Source organism: Miscanthus floridulus, chromosome 10 (assembly GCF_019320115.1).
Source record: "Miscanthus floridulus cultivar M001 chromosome 10, ASM1932011v1, whole genome shotgun sequence".
Taxonomy (NCBI): Eukaryota; Viridiplantae; Streptophyta; class Magnoliopsida; order Poales; family Poaceae; genus Miscanthus; species Miscanthus floridulus.
The window spans coordinates 25,822,478-25,839,499 of record NC_089589.1 but is presented as its reverse complement, the minus strand read 5'-3'; the positions used below and the strand labels follow the sequence as shown (position 1 = coordinate 25,839,499).

Below are 17,022 nucleotides of genomic sequence, written 5' to 3'. Positions count from 1 at the left end.
GATTACATAGAGTAAAAATTAATGTGTTGTTTCTACAGTAAATTGTAAAAAGTGAAAATCAGAGAGGGCTCATCCTGACCGATCTTTTTTATTTCGCCTATATACTTTCTCTAGCAGCAGCAGGCATGACACGAATTGATCAACATACTCAGAACCACGTGCTTAGTAAACTATGACAAAATCTGTCCATTTTTCGCTTTTCCATACCTGGCAAGTGGGAAAGCTAGATACGGTCACCGGTGGCCCATCCGTATCACCTCAGCTAACACATACCATGGAAATGAGCTTAAGAAGTCACACTCGTCAGGTATTTCTTCCTTCGCTTAGTCGGACCCGTGGATCATCAGATTGACGTCGCAAATCGCACCAGTGAACTAACCAACCCGATCAGTGGTTTCCCATCAACTCACGTGTAAATCGAGAAAGCAACATGAATGAATGTCCCCTGTTCTGACCAAGAGTCAAGAACAACCGGACATATCACAGCAGAGCTCCCTGCCCCCTCTTGCTTGGATGCCGCATCATGGCATTTTCACAGTTCAGCTATTGGCCAGAATTCGGTCAGGATCTCGTCCTTTCCGGCTCTGCGCCCATTTTGCACATGGGCGTGCACCTTTCCGGTTTCTGGATTTTGTCTTAGATCTTTGGCAGTATATACGGTTCAGACTTCAGAGACATCAGGAACGTGTAACTCGAGAAAGTGACTCCTGTCCGGCTGTCACTACTCCCTGGAGCTGGAGGCAGTGCACCGACTGGATTGCGTTGGACGCGACACGTCCAAGTCTTATTTAATAAATACTCTATATGAAATGTCACTACATATATGGCTTTCTTGAATAAGCGAATGAGGGGCAATTCATACTTCAGATCAGTATCTAAAAATTTTGGAGTTTAGAATCATTGCAGAAAGCATTCACCTTTACATTTACATTTTATGCAACTGTATCTCTGGAGCAGAAAATCTACTAGCGCAGGTAAGATGCATGTCCAGCTTAAAAACACAACGCAAACAGCAGTACAGCACACGGAAACATAATTTTGGCAAGACTTTTCATAGCAGAGTAGCAGCAGCACTTGATGCAGCATGATACATCTTAGATTAGGGTTGGAGGCACAGGAACGTCTTCAGTGTTAAAACGTGACAGTAGTTAAAAGACAATCTAGCTGACAGTCCTGAACATCAACAAAAGGTTACAGCTACGCTTCAGAAGCCGGAGCGTGATTGCCGCTGGTTAGTTCTGAATTCTGATCCTACTTGCTACTACATTGCTTCAGGCCGTGAACTTTACAGGACGGGCCTTAGCTAAACCTTTCACAAGTTCAGAGAAACCACCAATGCACCTACAGTTCCAGCTCCCGAATGAAGTGCTCCAACATCGTCGTTTGCACGATGACAAGGCCAAACAGCTTGGGTGCGGGAGCTTTCTGAATTTGGGCAGGGCTTCGTAGGATCACAGGGGTCGGTCTCGGTGCAAAAGCCATGGACAGCGCTTGGCAACTGTTGTCTCCTTGACGTTGAGATACCCTTCGAACCAGGCATTTCTTGGACCAGGGTGTCACTTTGCACCCATGTCACAAACTTTTTGTTACCCTGCGGCACCTGTTTTCCCAGTACCCATCCTGCGCTTGAACACTCCCCACAGATAGTGTTTCCCTTGGAACGCTACAAAAGACAAGGTTTGATAAGTAAACTGAAAATATTAGCCATAGAACAAAGTAAAACTGTCAGAACTCTAAGCTACAAGAATTCAATAGCAAGAAAGTAAATAACTTTTTAAGTGCACTTGGACAGTAGAAGCAATGTAATGCAAAATTGCACCGAGGCACATTGCCATCAAAGTTCATGGTTGCAAATTTAAAACAGGAGCACTGCCATATCGTATCTATGATATTTGTAAATTACATTGTAAAATCGACAATTTCGTACTTACTTTGACATTGCTCTGGTAGGAAAACAGAAGGGAAGATCAGCAGCTTGGCAAAGCCAACGACATATTTTAGTACTAAGCTATGATCAGTGAGATAATGCACTAGTTGATCCAGTTCCCTACAAAAGCAACAAGTACATTTTAAACCATGTACCTGAAAATACAAAACAAGCAATTGTCCATATGGTAGGGCGGTAGATCACACACCTCATATTATCTGAGAAGAAATATAAGCCAATGCATTCAGCAGATGGTTTTGATGCCTTCCACCTCCCTGGCCAGGCTTTCAACTTCGAATGCTTTGTTACTTTCATTAGTGCTGGTAATGATAGTGATAATTCCTGCACCTCCTTGCATGCTTGATTTGACAGGTGTGCAGCCAATGAAATATACTCCTGGCCAATCTTCATGATTCCACTATCAGCATAAAACATGAGAAACATTAGCACTGCAGAGAGAGAAAAATATTGAAATGATTTAGAATGGGATTAAAGGCATCTAACATACGTCCAGTAAGGTTTATCAATGGGTCGCATGCAAATAAAGCTTTGCTGATCTGATGCTAACTGTGCAGCATCATTCCGTGTGCATGGAACACTAGCATTCCCTAGAGGTGCCTTTTTATCTTTGTTGGCCCTTCTCTGCTTCCTTGCCTTCGTATCATCATTGGCATGTTGATTATTTGAATTTCCTGGAGATATCGCTTCCTCAGAATTTTCTGCGGATCTTCGCTGCTTCATCACACGACTTTTCACATGTCTCCTGCGCATCCTCACTTCCATCTGCATTGCCTCGGCATCTTCATCATATGATAAAACAGGCCATTTTCTTTTCTTGGCCATGACATTCTCAAAAGTTCTTAGAGATTTAGAACATCTTGGTTCTGCATCATTGGCAGCATTTACTTCCTTAATTTTTGGAGATAAATCCAAGGAAGCACTTGAGCAAGTACGATCAATTTGCTTTGATGGCCTACAACTTCTTATATGTGCAGGATCTGTATTTCTGTCCATAATGAGCTTGGTTTTCTGATGTTTATGACGTGGAATATGTCTGTTTGGCCTTTTATATTGCTTTCTGAAGCTACTTTTTGTTGCCTTACGTGGACTAACATGCTTGGAAGGCAATGACATCTTCCATTTGTGATGTTTGCCTACAAGCCACATTTTTAGAAGTTGAAACCAAAGTCTTGGGTACATCATTTTGGAGATTCTTCCCTTCAGCACTGGCTTGGGATAGTAACCTTCGTTAAAATCACTGCGACTGCGATGAACTTCATCTGACCTATTTGCTTCATCTGAGTTGTCATTTGCTTCATCTGAGTTGTCTGCGTTAGAAACCAAGCATTCTTTTGGTGTCAAGGGATTTAATGCCTGGACATTATGCAGTGCCGGGGTCAAAGTTCCCATGCCTAACAAGCATTCTGTAATTTCAGCACTGTGTTTTTCAACAGCTGAGGCTCCTTCTCCATTTGAGGAACTTGATGGCTCTGCTGAGGGATTTGATCCCTGGACATTATCCAGTTCAGGAGTGACAGTGCCCATGCCTGACAAGCATTCTGTTTTTTCAGTATTGTCTTTCTCAACAGAAGTGCCTCCTCCATTTGAAGAACTTGATGGCTCTACAGTATTTGACATTAACCTTGAGTCCATCCGCTCCTTGGAAGGATCCAAGACATCCATATTCCCAACATCTAGATCTGATCCTTGCATTGGCTGTGAGTATTTTGATGGAGGCTTCGATCTTAGGATACTATTTGGCGCATCATCCCATGGTCTAACCACCTCCAATGGATCAGGTTGCTCCCAACTTTCTGACGTAGGATTAGAACAATCTACTTGCTCCTCACTTGACCATATAGGACTAGTTTTATCGGTAAAATTGGGATGGGTTTGCTCAACATATTCAACTGAAGCAAATACGCCAAGCTCCGCTCCTTGTTCATCAAGTTTTAACCTTGAGTCCAACCACTCCTTAGAAGGATCCAAGACATCTATATTTCCAACATATAGATCTGATCCTTGCATTGACTGTGAGTAGTTTGAAGGAGGCTTTGATCTTAGGATGCTATTTCACGCATCATGCCATGGTCTGAGTATAACCACCTTCAAAGGAACAGGTTGCTCCCAACTTTCTAATGCAGGACTAGTACTGTCTACTTGCTCCTCAACATCTTGAACTGAAGCACATAAGCCAGCCTCCGCTCCTTGTTCTTCGATTTCAAATGCACGGCCCACAGGTGAATGGCTTGTACCATCAGGATTAACCATCTCCGAAGGATGAGGTTGTTCCGCATTTTCCAATACACCATCTTTTTGCTCCATATTTGGTACTGTAGGGCAAGAACTATCCGTAACACATGGATAGGATCTCTCAACATCATTGATTAAAGGAAGTAAGTCAGGTTTTGTTCCTTGAGGGAACCCTTCAACACAATTCAGTGAAAAAGAGCAGCTATCTTTTTCCATTGAGAGGTCCACACACTCCATTGTGTTCATAGTAGGTCCAACAGCATCCGCTGTCTTTTGTATTTCTACAGTAAGGTCAGAAGCTGAATGACTTGAACCATCAGCACTTTCTGGTTGATAAAATAAGTGGTCATTTTTACTTTCCCCTTCCTCTAAAACATCACTGCACTTAAACTTTTTCACGACAATCATTTCAGAAGAATTGAATGTATCTGCACTCGGAAAATGTTTAGTGGAGGCATCAGAACTATCTCTTCTTGCTTTCTGCGATCTACGTCTACGACACCCCCATGTACTATACCTTGTCTTGTGCGACCTATGTCTACGACACCCCCACGACAAGGGTTCCTTTGTCACCTCTACTCTATTCACATTTGGTTCATTAATTATAGAACCCAATTGCATAGAGTAGTGGTCATCACAGCTAGAGTCATCGGGAACATGGAACCATGTAACGCTCCTCGTTTCGAGAACATCATTCATGTTCTAGGGGCGTGAGAACATTCTCACCCCTGCCTTGTTAAAACCTTCCTCAAATAGCATGTTGTGTTCCTCGATTACGTTCCTTGACCCCTTCCACCGAGGAACTTTGTGACTATGATCACAATTCCACTCTAATGATTTCGGGACTTCATTATGTTTTGGGGGGCAATCGTCACACAACCATTCAAATGATGAGGCATCATAAATTACCGGATCCAAACAATATCTACAAAAACCACAAACAACGCTAGTTAGGGATAGATCTTCTATGGCTCGAGGTCATAGAAGTATACAGGTAATATGAGGAATAATTAACTAGAATTAACCCTACCAACTTGATTGTTTAAGCGAATTTTTTGGAAGGGTGAGTGTTTAGGTGGCAAAGGCTCTTTTGAAATCCCTTGTTTGCTTTCATGGCATAAAAAGTTCAATGGGCATGGTCAAGGCCAAGACATGTTCGAAACAATGGAAAGGTGTTGGAGACATCAAGATCAAGAGCAATCTAGTGTTAGGGGCTGCTGGCCTCAACCCTCCCCTACTCTCACCCATGATCCCGAGGAAGGTCAACACCATATGTTGAAGAAATGGGCGACGCAGCAGTGAAGGTCCTTGACGCTAGAGGCAGATCTAGTGCATTAGGCGTAGCCCATCCTTTAGGGACCCCTGCCTAATCAACACAACATGATAAGAATGATGGCATGTCAAGATCACATGAAACTATTGTGGCTAGGGATGCCTTGTCTAGTGACCAAAGGGAGGTTAGCTTTGTGGTGGATAGGGTGGTAGGATGCCACTGGTCGTGGGGTGGTGCACCGAGGCAAGTGGTAGGGAGTCATGACATCCTACTCTTCTTAGTTCATGAGAAAGGGTTCGAATTGGTAATATCACAACCTACATTTTGGCACGGCTTTGTGGCCCAAGTGTGCATGTGCTTTGGGGTTGCACCTACCTTAATAATTAGGTAGATCTGATTCCTTAAGCCTTTAAGTTCCTGACATAGCACCTAGGTAAACTGGTGCAAATCAAGGATGAAAGTGTGAGAAAGGCGAGAGCGTCTCTAGTTGAATTGGTTAAGTGCCTTGAATAGCACTCCTCATGTCCTATGTTCAACTCCCGTGGGAGCGAATTTTCAAGCTGGGGTTAAAAAAATCCCCTCATCTGTCTCATGCCAAAGCAGAGGTCTAAGGTCTGGCCCTAGTCATAGTCGTTCTCTCATGGGCTACGGTGCCGCTATGTATGGGTAGAGCAGGGGTTCGGGGAACTTCTAGGCCTGCATGACAAGGTCTTCTTCTTAATGCAGTGTTGGGGATTGTCTTAACCCCTGAAGGTCGAGTTTTTTAAGTGTAAGAAAGATGTTATGGTTGTGACATTGTGGGGGTTAGGATCAATGTTCAAAGAGGCGCTAAGGCGATTTCTAGGCGATGACCCATAGCCTACAGCCTAGGTGAGCCTAGGCATTTTAAGGCGTTTTTTAGGCATTTTATATATACTAATATACATATATTATCTTTCTAAAAGAAAAAATAAACAACTGAATAGTGGGCTTAGATAGATAGAGGATGGCTTAGATAGATAGAAAGGCCCAAGAGGCAAGAGTCCAGCCATCTTCCACTTTAAGTCTCCAACCTTATCCATCTCTCTAGTTCTAGCCGCACTCGACGCCCTTCCTCGTCTCCCGCATCAACTGCCGCTGCCGGTTCCTCTCCCTCTTCGGCATCTCTCTCTCTCCTCTAGTGCATGCCCGCCAGGGCCGCCCGCGCCCGCACGCGTCCGAAGCTACTCCCCCACCGGCGACCTCCGCCAGACGCTCCTCCCCCACCGACGCTGCCGACGAGCTGGCTCCGCCTAGGGGTCCGCCTACCCCCTAGGCCAAGCGGGACCCCCTCGCCTAGTGCCTAGTCGCGCCTAGGCGAACGCCTAATGTCACCTTTTTGAACATTGGTTAGGATGTAAAATGGTTTTGGGTGTGGGGTGCTACACAAATAGACTTTTTTTGGAGTTGGGATTTTACTACTTACTAAAAGGTGTTGTTTCACGAAGCTCCAGGTTTGAGGTCCACGCTAAATTTAGAATCTATGATAAATTGAAGTGATTTAGACCTATGTGTTTAATCTAAAAATGAGAAAACGAATGGCTCAACTCAATACTAAGTCAGCTCGCAGCTCCAGCTCCAAGAATTTCTATAGTTAGGCCCTGTTTGACATGACTCCAACTCTGGGTGGAGCTGCTCTACTCCATAACTCCAGGTGGAGCCAGCTCTGGGTGGAGTTGGAACTGTCTGATGGAGGTGTTTGGCTGGGAGAGTACCTTCAGCTCCAAAAAGACAACTTTTAGGATGAATTGCCATTGTTACCCCCAACTCACGTCCCCACATGTCAGCCTCTCCACCCTGTCTTCTTCTTCGTCAGGACGAACGACGGCGAAGTCCTGGAGATTCCATCCCCATTAATCAGGACGAACGGCGGCGAGGACGAGCAGCAAGCACTGATAACAAACACGTAAGGCAAGGAGACAGTTGGAGGTTACCGAAGAAGTCGAGCAGGTTGCGGCCGTCGGAGTATCGGCCGGAGGGGCGGCCGAAGAAGGTCTGGCCGTAGGGGAGGTTCCGCGCGGGGTCCGGGAAGTCGTCGGGCACGGAGAGCAGGAAGTTGCCGGTATCCGTGAGCGAGTCCCTGAAACTGAACACTCGGTCGAAGCAGACGCTCCCTCCTCCCGCTCCCGCTACCGCCGCCGGCGCCGCCAACACCACGAGCACCCCCGCGAAGAGCAGAGCCGCCCGCGACGGAAATGCCATGGTGAAACGACGGGCCGTGCTGATCTGGAGCAGAGGGCGGGTTCTGCGGCAGGCGGCCGGGCGGGGCTAGGAGACCAGCGGCGGGCCTAGGGCGGCTGGGTGCGGGGCTCGACTGGACGGCGGCCGCCGGTCTGCCTGGCGGCGGCGGAAACGGCGCCGGTCCTAGAAGAGTCAGGACGGAGATCCCCCGCGGGAATGGGAAAATGGGATGCGTGGGGAGACTCGAAGAATAGAAGCGAAACGTTTTTTTTATGTAACCAGTGGCATTGGTGGGTAATTACCCATCAACTCCACGAGGAGGTTCAAAAGAGAGGGTTATAGAGCAGCAAAAGAGGTGCTCCAAAACTCCACGAGGAGGTTCAAAAGAGAGGGGTATAGAGCAGCAAAAGAGGTGCTCCAAAACTCCACCTCCATTTGCACTACAACTCCATAGAGTTGGCAGCTCCATAGAGTTTTGGAGTTGGGGTGTTTGGCTGGATTTTTTGATGGAGTTGCTGGAGTTTAGGAGTGGAGCCATGCCAAACAGGGCCTTAGGAATGAGTAACTACAAAAAGTATTGGAGCTAGAGCTTCGCCTAACAAGCCCTAATTACAATGAGACTTGACTGCATGGCTCTTAAGAAAGTGGAATGTAAAAAAAAAGTAAAATGCACCATGAGTCCTTAGAACTTTTTATGGACTCTCAATGAGGTCATAGAACTAAAGTGACCATCTAGGTCCTCAATCTACTATAGATTCTCACATGAGTCCAACTAAAAAAGTGACCATTTAGGTCCTTCAACTAATGATGCGCCCGAGAAGAGGTCCAAATCCCACCACATCACCTTTGTATGCCTAATGGTTCTGCCAGTCAAAGTCACACGAATTGTGTCTTAGTGGGGTTCCATGTCCCAAGAACGGTCATTCCGAATCGTGGTTCTGGGACGGCGCGGCACAACGACGGGTCAATGTTTGGGATGTGAGTCGGGATGATGTCCCAAAGCACACCAAATCATAGAGACATATGTCCTACGCACCCGGGAACTTAAAACTGTTGATCCACGTCCCACATACCCATTCCACTTGCAGAAGAACCCTCCATCCCCCTCTCCTCCATGTCCACTCCCTCTGCCTCCCGTTGGTCCCGTGCGTACCGGCCTCGCGGCTATGCCCGCACGCTCTCCTGTGCTCCAAAGGTACATGCTCAGCGCCCATGGAACAAACAAAGAGAGGTGGGCTGCAACAAAGGCAAGGACTGCTGGGGGAGAGAGATGGAGGGGTAGGGGATGCTTTTTTTTTTTGCAACCTTAACTGGCGTGTCCACATAGGCAATTGTCAGTGGCATGGCAGGTTTTGGACCTTTAGTCGAGCGCAACAGAGATTGAGGACTTAGATGGTCACCTTTTTTAGTTCGTGGACCCAAATGAGAATTAGCAATTGATTAAAGACCTAGATGGTCACTTTTATTAGTTCAAGGACTCAAATGAGAATCCTAAAAACATTTGGGGCTTTTGAACACCATAATGACAAATAAACAAGCAGTCCAGTATGCAAAGATAATCTTATGGATGTGATTAACAAGGACAGAATTGAAGCAAATAATTCTCTATAAAATGTTAATAAATCATGCATCCAAGCAATTCCAAACTTCATTACGACAAGATAATCAAAACTCATGCATTTGTTTTGTTCTTTTACTTAGGAACTTTAATTTGAAAATAGAAGACATGAAGACTTTGAAGAACAAGTAGAAAGAGAAGTTACAGGTGCCTCGCAGCGTTCTTGCAGTTGCTACATTGTACTAAAAGCTGCCCGTAGCCAACAACACCACACACTTCACAAACGATGTCCTACATAAAAGTGCAAACATGCAAATTTGGTTAATTCACAAAACCTCCCAATTTTTAAAATAACAAGCCTTCATGGCCTAAGTAAGCGCATATCAAAGTGTGCTTGCATCCTGGCATGGTGCTTGCCAGCAGGATTTCTCACGATTCACCCAATACGAAACTGTAGTTGATACACAAAATCCAACACCACAAAAAAAATCTCAATAGTGTTGCACGTTTCTGTACTGTATATTTATCCAGGGCTCCAAGCACCCACCTGATGCTTCAGAGTGTAGGAAATTGCCACAATCTCCTCGAGCTCCGATCTCCTTGTCCATTGACAATGGAAAGGCTTAGGAGACACGGCAGTCATAGCAGTTCCTAGCTCAGCCACAACTATGAGGTCCCATTTGGAAATCAGTATTGAATCTTGGAACGAAACTATGGTTTCGGTCCACAGACCACTGGAGCGTGTTTCTGGATGACAAGATATTTGACTATTTTTATGCAAAACCAGGAGCGGCAGACTCCTCTCCCCCCACCGGCTTCTATCTGAATCTGAAGGCTTCCTCGAGCATGAGCCCGCCCTCGCCCTCGCCTTCGCCCCTGCCCCTGCCCCTTCTCAAAATAGTACCAGGCTACCAGCCCATGCCCAAATGCACGAATTCTGCACAAGAACAGGGTAGGGCTAACATAACGCGACTCCATCCGATTCGGTTCCCCTTCCCTCCTGAACAGACATACAATTTGTGTCCTACTAGAGGCAGAGCAAATGTAATCCGCATAATCTCGAACACCTTGCCCTCACACAGAGTTGGTCGGCTCAACCCGCGACTTTAACACTCTCTTCCGAAGAAATTAGCCAACCAAATAATGAAGAGAATCCCGAAATAAACGCGCCACACGAATGAAGAGGATGGGAGCTGGAGCGCGAGTGAGGACCCGTACCATCTCGCAGAGTCGCGGTGCCGTGAGAAGCTCCTCCTCCTCGGCGCTGTGGTCGCCGATGCCGAGATCCGCGCTCCGGAGGGCCTCAACAGCAAGGCGAGAAGGGATGCGGCGCGCGCTGCTGAAACCATGCGCTCTTCTTCCCCATGGCTTCAGCCTCCACCAGATTGCAGAGTGAGCGCCGCCGCCGCTGCGAGCGATAGCGCGTGAGCCTCGGCTTCGAGAGGGGAGGGCAGAAACGGAAGGCGGCTGTAGTGTGTGTGTGGCCTTTGGGCTTTGTTGGCCTCGGGCCTCGGGTCCGCTGAGCTAGGCAGCAACTTTTTTCTCGAAGGGATTGAAGTCGGCAGCGTCGGCGCGACACGTTGGCAGCATGCGCGGTTCACGCACCACGCGTGGCGACGCCACGAGTAACGGTTGTGACACCCGGCGGCCGTCGCGGCGAAGCCTGATTCTGGCGTCTGCGTCTCCGTAAAGGTTTTCTAGATTTGGTTACTAATAATTATTTTTAAAGGTTCCTATTTATCTCTTAGGAAATAAGAAAAATTAAAAATAATCTAATAATAAAATGAGACACTTTCTGGACATTATTTTTAGTTTATCAGATTCAAACAGGCTCTAAGAGTTTTTTTTTTTTGTAAATCCTCTACTTTATAGGTGAATCTTAATATATATTTAAGCATTGAAGAAAAAAAGTCTACCTATTTACTTGGTCTCCTAGATTTGTTGACTGCCCAAAATCTTATCCTCAAATTTTAAAATTTAAATCTATGAAAATGTGTTATAATAATAATACGCTAAGTCTATATTAGTTTAAATTTTGTTTTCTGTTTAACTGTGGAGGTAAAATGAACATCATTGAGGGTCAACATGCTGAATTTTGCGAGAAAATAGAATAAAAACTATGTAAGGAGCCTATTTTAGGTAGTCATGTTGGAGATGTTCTAAGTACATTAAAAGCTAAAAACAATTATCTTCAACTAGCACTAACGAAGCTAATGTTCTGTTGTGGTTTCACGTTTTAAAAAAAAAAAGTGTGACATATAGATAGATAAGTTATGAGTCGCAAAAAAAAAAAGATAGATAAGTTATAAAAAGAAATAGTTTTTCAACGCAAGTTGTTCAAATAATATTATATGAGGATCACTTTATACTTTTTCCAATCTATATTATAGGTAGGACCACAAGTCCATGCCATTGTCTTCATCTCTGCACTACCACCTATGAAGTTTTATCCTTTCACTTTTAAATCTTCTACCAAATCCAAATAAAACTAGCAACTTGGTACTCTAAATCAACTGCGCCACGCCCTTTAGTCAGTCTTTTGGCATCACAAATTTCACCTCCTTTGCTTTCTTTGTGGCCAAAATTGGAGAAACTCGCCTTGATTTTCTCCTTTTGCACTCGCCCATGGTTGGAGCTCAGTCCCCTTTCATCCACACGGGCCGCACCATGATGCTCAATTTATGCTTCATGGCCACTGTCTTATTCTTGTCGCGTGCTTGACGAGCTGTGCTCCAAAGAGCATGGTCATTCTAGAGTTCCTCTTGCCCCCAACGCGTGCTCCAAATACTCCCTCTACTTTTTGTCAGACGAAGCAGCTACCACTACTTTTGTGGGTCTCTCTAATACCCTATGAGGCCACCATTTGGTGTGACGTGGAAGCTTGATGCGGACATGGAGGCTGGGATAGCAACACACCGTGTCGCGTTGGGGTGGTCTCAACATGTTTTCATCTTTAAGTTCATTTCTTTAAAACCCAGTTGTTTAGCTTTTCAAAAATCAGCTCAACAGTTGGGTTGTTTACTTGTTTGTTTCAGTTTCTGATTGGTAGAAGCCAACAAAAAAACTGAATCAAACATGCCCGCTCCATCATCTGTGTTGAGTATTCTTTTCAAAACTTGTGATGACGAAAAAGTCTAGAAACATAAGGCTAAACATATTTGGACCCAATATATACTAGCAAAGTCTGCGCATTGCAATAAAATGAACACCTTGTTGCACTATTATTTAAATGACTTGTGGCTCAAGATTTATGTATTAGAATCAAACTTCGTGCCATTGTTGTATGCACAAACACGCAGGGTTCTAACTTTTTTTTGAAACCCGCAGGGTTCTAACTCATATGAGCAACATTGATTGTGAATCCGGGTCAAATATATAATAACATCTACACCATCAAATTTGTTTCATTAAATTTTCTATGAAACATATTTGGATGTGCATTTCTAAAACTTGTAGATGTTATCATATTGAAACTTGGTTAAAACTAGATAGCTTTAGCTTCGGACAAAATCGGTGAACTACCCTCGATCTTGAAATATAAGGGATATAGAGTTTAAAATTTGTACCAAAATACAATGTATTGTGTACTCAACTCCCTCTCTCCTCAGTTTTTTGACACAAAATACCGAAAGAAAGTAACAACTGAACTAGCCCATCCATCCAATTAGTGAGGGGTAAGGTGGCTTTTTGTCATGCTTCTTATTTTTTCTAAAAAAAACTTTTATATATTTCTGTACATATATTGAGTATAATTTGAAACGAAATGAGTAGTTACTATACTGTCATATAACAGTGGAGCGTGGGCTAGTAGCAAGAGGGAGCAAAATCGATTGTTTCAACGTCAAAACTATAGCATGAGGTAGCCCAGAAGCTTGGCCCAAAAGCAAGAGGTCTATGGGCCTTTAAATTTCTATCAAACTGAGGGAGGCCCAGTTTCACCTCCATTACCCTCCATCCTTGCTTTTTTTTTTTTTATCTCAACCTGGCCCTCATGGCCTTTCAATGATAGACGTAAACTCGACGATATCGCGAGTTACAAGACTGTTTACAACTGGCATAAATAATAATTTAAGTTTGCACCAACACTCGAGATTTTGAATTTACTCGCTATGTTGAAGAATTATTTATGAAGAACTATAGTTTTGTAAAAACATAGAGCTGAAAAATAAATCATTTGGTATTGATATATCATATATGCTAATAATGTTACATCAACAAAGTATTAATATAATTCAAAAATAAATTGCAAGTGTCATTATACCTGGTTTAATAATGTTACCTTTTTTATGATTGATAAATAAACTATTAAAATGACTTGTTACCGGCTCTACAACACATCGCAACCGAGTCATAATAAGGCATTTAAAAAACTGAGTAAAGCAAGGATCACTGTTACAGGATTCTTAAATTCTCTTATCTTGAGCCTCTTTCTATCAATAAGAACAAAAAATAATACGAAATATGCCACTATTCTAATTAGTAATCATGCCCAAACTTTCGCCGCCATCAGATAAAAGAAGATGTGCTTAGTCAGCAACGCCTGGCGTTGCATTCGAGCATGACATATTTACACAAGGGGCAGAATAATGCATCAGCTACAAACATTGGTTCAGATGCATTTTCCATTCGCGGATGCAGTGTTTTGCACTGCCTGGATCATCTGACCGACCTGAACACACGGCCTCCAACCACGAACAGTTTTGAGCAAGAACGCATCTACCAGGTTCGCCACAACAGGCATGCTCCAAGAAGGTAGTTCAAGCTCTTGCACCATCTCTGTAGCCACCGAAAGACTTGTATCATTCTCCAGGTCAAATGCGAACTCGATGTTCTTACATTTACCTGTACAAGGCCAGAAGAATAAAACGCAGCGTCAGTGGCATGGTACAAATGGAGATTTGTGCAATCCAAAGATGATATTTTGATGCATGTAATTACCATTGGGGACAGGAATCCTTAGTAATAACTTGACAGGGTTGCTACCACTCATATCTCCTTCCAATACAAATCCACCCCTTCGAAGCACTAGGCTGAAAGACCCCTTCCCGCTATCAACAGTTCCATTTGGTAGCAAAGATACAAAAATTGGTGTGGCTTCAAGATCCAGATCCAAATTTGGCGGGAATGCTATTGGTTCTTGCACAGGATTAGAGGTTTTATTATCATTGATGATGATGTTATCTTTCATGAGAAAAGGGCTCTTCAAGAGATCACTTGCTGGCAATCTATCAGCTGCTGAAGCTAGGCAGCTCTCTATGAAACTTCTTACTTCTGCATCTTTAACCTTGGAGAGAGCAACTGGTTTTGCACCCTGCAATTGTACCATTATAGCATCATTCATATACAACAAAAAGGAAGTATCTGGGTATTTCCTAGCGAACTCTTGAAGTAGACAAGTACTATCTTAGTCACACGTCACTTACTTCAGAAATCTTTTTGTATATCTGAACAAAGCCCTGACATTCACTGTAAGGGCACTCACCAGTCACCATTTCAAGCATACACATGCCAAAAGAGTATATATCCACCAACTCATTGTAGTTTTCGCCAAAGAGCTCTGGTGCCATGAATTCTAGGGTGCCTGTGTTTCATGTTAAATGTTACTGATAACAATATTCAGCTCACCACAGATCACGTTTGCTCCAGAAATATGTGGCAGCGTGGCCTGTCGAAAACCGTACCTTCTATACTCTGTGTTTTCCTCTGCTGCATGACCATTGCCAAACCGAAGTCCCCAATCTTAACTTTCCCATGGTTCCCATTGATGAAAATGTTGTCACACTTCAAGTCCCTGTGTATGATTGGTGGCTTCTGGCTGTGCAGATAGGCTAGCCCTGTCAGTATCTGTTTGGCCCATCGCCTCATTGCCTTCATATCAACTTTCTTGTGCTTAGTACGGTACCTAACCACAACATAACATAGATCATTAAAGAGGATGGTGAAGCTAGCTACTTCTGTACAGCTGTTTCCCTTCTGAGTGGAAGGCCAAAAGAACCAGCTTTGTATTTCTTTTAGTTACCTGAAAAGTGAAAACTAAAAACTACCAAGAAATTATTCAGATTTAAAATTTGAAAAAGAAATAGTTATTCAGGTTTTATTTGCAATATATTGGTAAATAACTGAACATTCACCATGCCACAAAAGAAGGTACTAGGCACAAAGAATAAAGTCAATCAAACTCCATCAGTATCAGCACATACATGGAGGGCTTATGTTATATTAATTACATACTCTCTCAAGTTGCCGGACGTGAACAGCTCAGTGATGAGATTGACGGTCCTTTTCTTGTTGTCGACCCACGAGGCGTAGAGCTTGAGGATGTGCTTGTGCTGGAGCGACCGCAGCAGCTGGATCTCCGTCTTGAGACGCTGCAGCTCCTTGGGGGATCCCATGGTCCGACAGTTTATCTCCACTTTAGCCCATGCCACCTCGATGCCTTCCACCATGTCGAAGCCTTTGTAGCTGCCACCAAATCGATCACGTGAATCAACAAACACAAGCAAGAATTCCCACTTTTCTTCAATTTTTTAAACAAAAATAAGCTGGCATTCAAGGCTGAATCTTTGTGATTTGTCGAATATCCAGTGTGAATTTCAGGAAACTAGTTACTGTCATTTAATTTGCTACTGAATTACTGCATAAACAGCTGAGGAGAGGGAAGGGAGGTACACTGTCTTGAAGGCCCCTGATCCCAAGACCTCCTTGTACTGCAATGCACGCACGCAAGGTTTTCATTTTCGGAAATTAAAATTTATCAGGGTCATAGATAAAAAGGATAAACAGGATATATCGAAAATATCAGACACCTACAGATAAAGAGGATATATCGGAAATATCAGGAGATTTCGGCCGATATTGGAAACCATGCACGCAAGAAACCGCAGAGATCAGGCAGAAAGATCTATTTTTCAGACGAATTCGCAGCAGCGCAGGATGCAATCAAGATTCGAAATTCAGGAACTGAAAGCCCCCCGCGCTAAAAGGCGATGAACCAACCCGGCAACCCGACGAGACTAAACAACATGTCGACATTAGCAGGAGACGCGAAGAGACGGCGGATGGACGGCACAGCACGTACCCGGAAGTAGCGGCCGGTGGGGTCGACCTCGTCGACGTCGGGGTCGTCCACCTCGTCGTCAGGCGGCTCCGCCTGCTCGCCGCCGGCCAAATCCGGATCCGGAGCCATCTCGCCGGCGCGCTCCTCCGCCCGCGAGATCAGGAGTCGAGCCGGCGATGGATCGACAAGCAGCGCGAGAGACAGCGGGCGAGCGCGACGAGTCTGAACTCTGAACTACTCTTGTGAACTCGAAACAGCTGTTCCAAGTTCCACGGCGACCGCGCCGCGGGTGTTTAGGAGCGGGGTCACGTGAGGCTGCAGGTGGGCCCCTGTGACCTGGTGGGACTTGATCATGGACGTGATAAGCATCCACGTGGCAGATCAGATATACTACTCAGATAAGGGTTTCGACTTTCCGTAAAATTTTCGAAGGGAAACAAGTTTCAAATGAGGATTTACCAAAACGTTTTAGATAAATGAACAAAATTTCAGATAAGGATCTCCTTAAATATTCAGATATAGGTTATGCGATGATCGTGTGCATAATTAAGAGCAAAGGATTCACGGGAACGATTTTGTTGAATTTCCCGTGTTATTTTGTCGCCCCACTTCATGTTAATTTGGTCAAGGATATACTTGCTGGACAAGGGGGTCGACAATCTCTCGTGAGGAGCGAATCTAGCTGAGAATACAGGATTATTAGCATCAGTTTCATTGCATGATATTAATTTTCTTGAATTACAGTATTATTTTAG

General features: G+C 44.3%; 1 protein-coding gene and 1 pseudogene across 2 annotated transcripts; both read right to left on the bottom strand.

Annotated features, from left to right (window-relative positions):
• Nucleotides 1–907: 907 nt before the first annotated feature.
• LOC136486391 (uncharacterized) lies at nt 908–10,687 on the bottom strand (annotated as a pseudogene).
• Nucleotides 10,688–13,596: 2,909 nt separating this feature from the next.
• On the bottom strand, nt 13,597–16,506 carry LOC136489176 (probable serine/threonine-protein kinase WNK6). 2 transcript variants are annotated; one of them, XM_066485889.1, is made up of 7 exons: nt 16,289–16,506; nt 15,880–15,917; nt 15,442–15,672; nt 14,892–15,112; nt 14,634–14,791; nt 14,149–14,521; nt 13,597–14,052 (listed from the first exon to the last, which is right to left on the bottom strand). In XM_066485889.1, the coding sequence occupies exons 1-7, from the start codon at nt 16,394–16,396 to the stop codon at nt 13,820–13,822; spliced, it is 1,362 nt and encodes a 453-aa protein (XP_066341986.1). In that variant the 5' UTR covers nt 16,397–16,506; the 3' UTR covers nt 13,597–13,819. The 2 variants fall into 2 exon arrangements, with proteins under 2 accessions (XP_066341986.1, XP_066341987.1); XM_066485890.1 differs by lacking the exon at nt 15,880–15,917 and having other exon boundaries at nt 16,289–16,410.
• Nucleotides 16,507–17,022: the final 516 nt, after the last annotated feature.

Coding starts and splice junctions, on each gene's coding strand:
- LOC136489176 (XM_066485889.1), bottom strand. CDS start 16,396: ATGGCTCCGGATCCGGATTTGGCCGGCGGCGAGCAGGCGGAGCCGCCT. Junction 15,673..15,879: donor TCAGGGGCCTTCAAGACAGT/GTACCTCCCTTC, acceptor ATTTGGTGGCAG/CTACAAAGGCTTCGACATGG. Junction 15,113..15,441: donor ACGTCCGGCAACTTGAGAGA/GTATGTAATTAA, acceptor TGTTGTGGTTAG/GTACCGTACTAAGCACAAGA.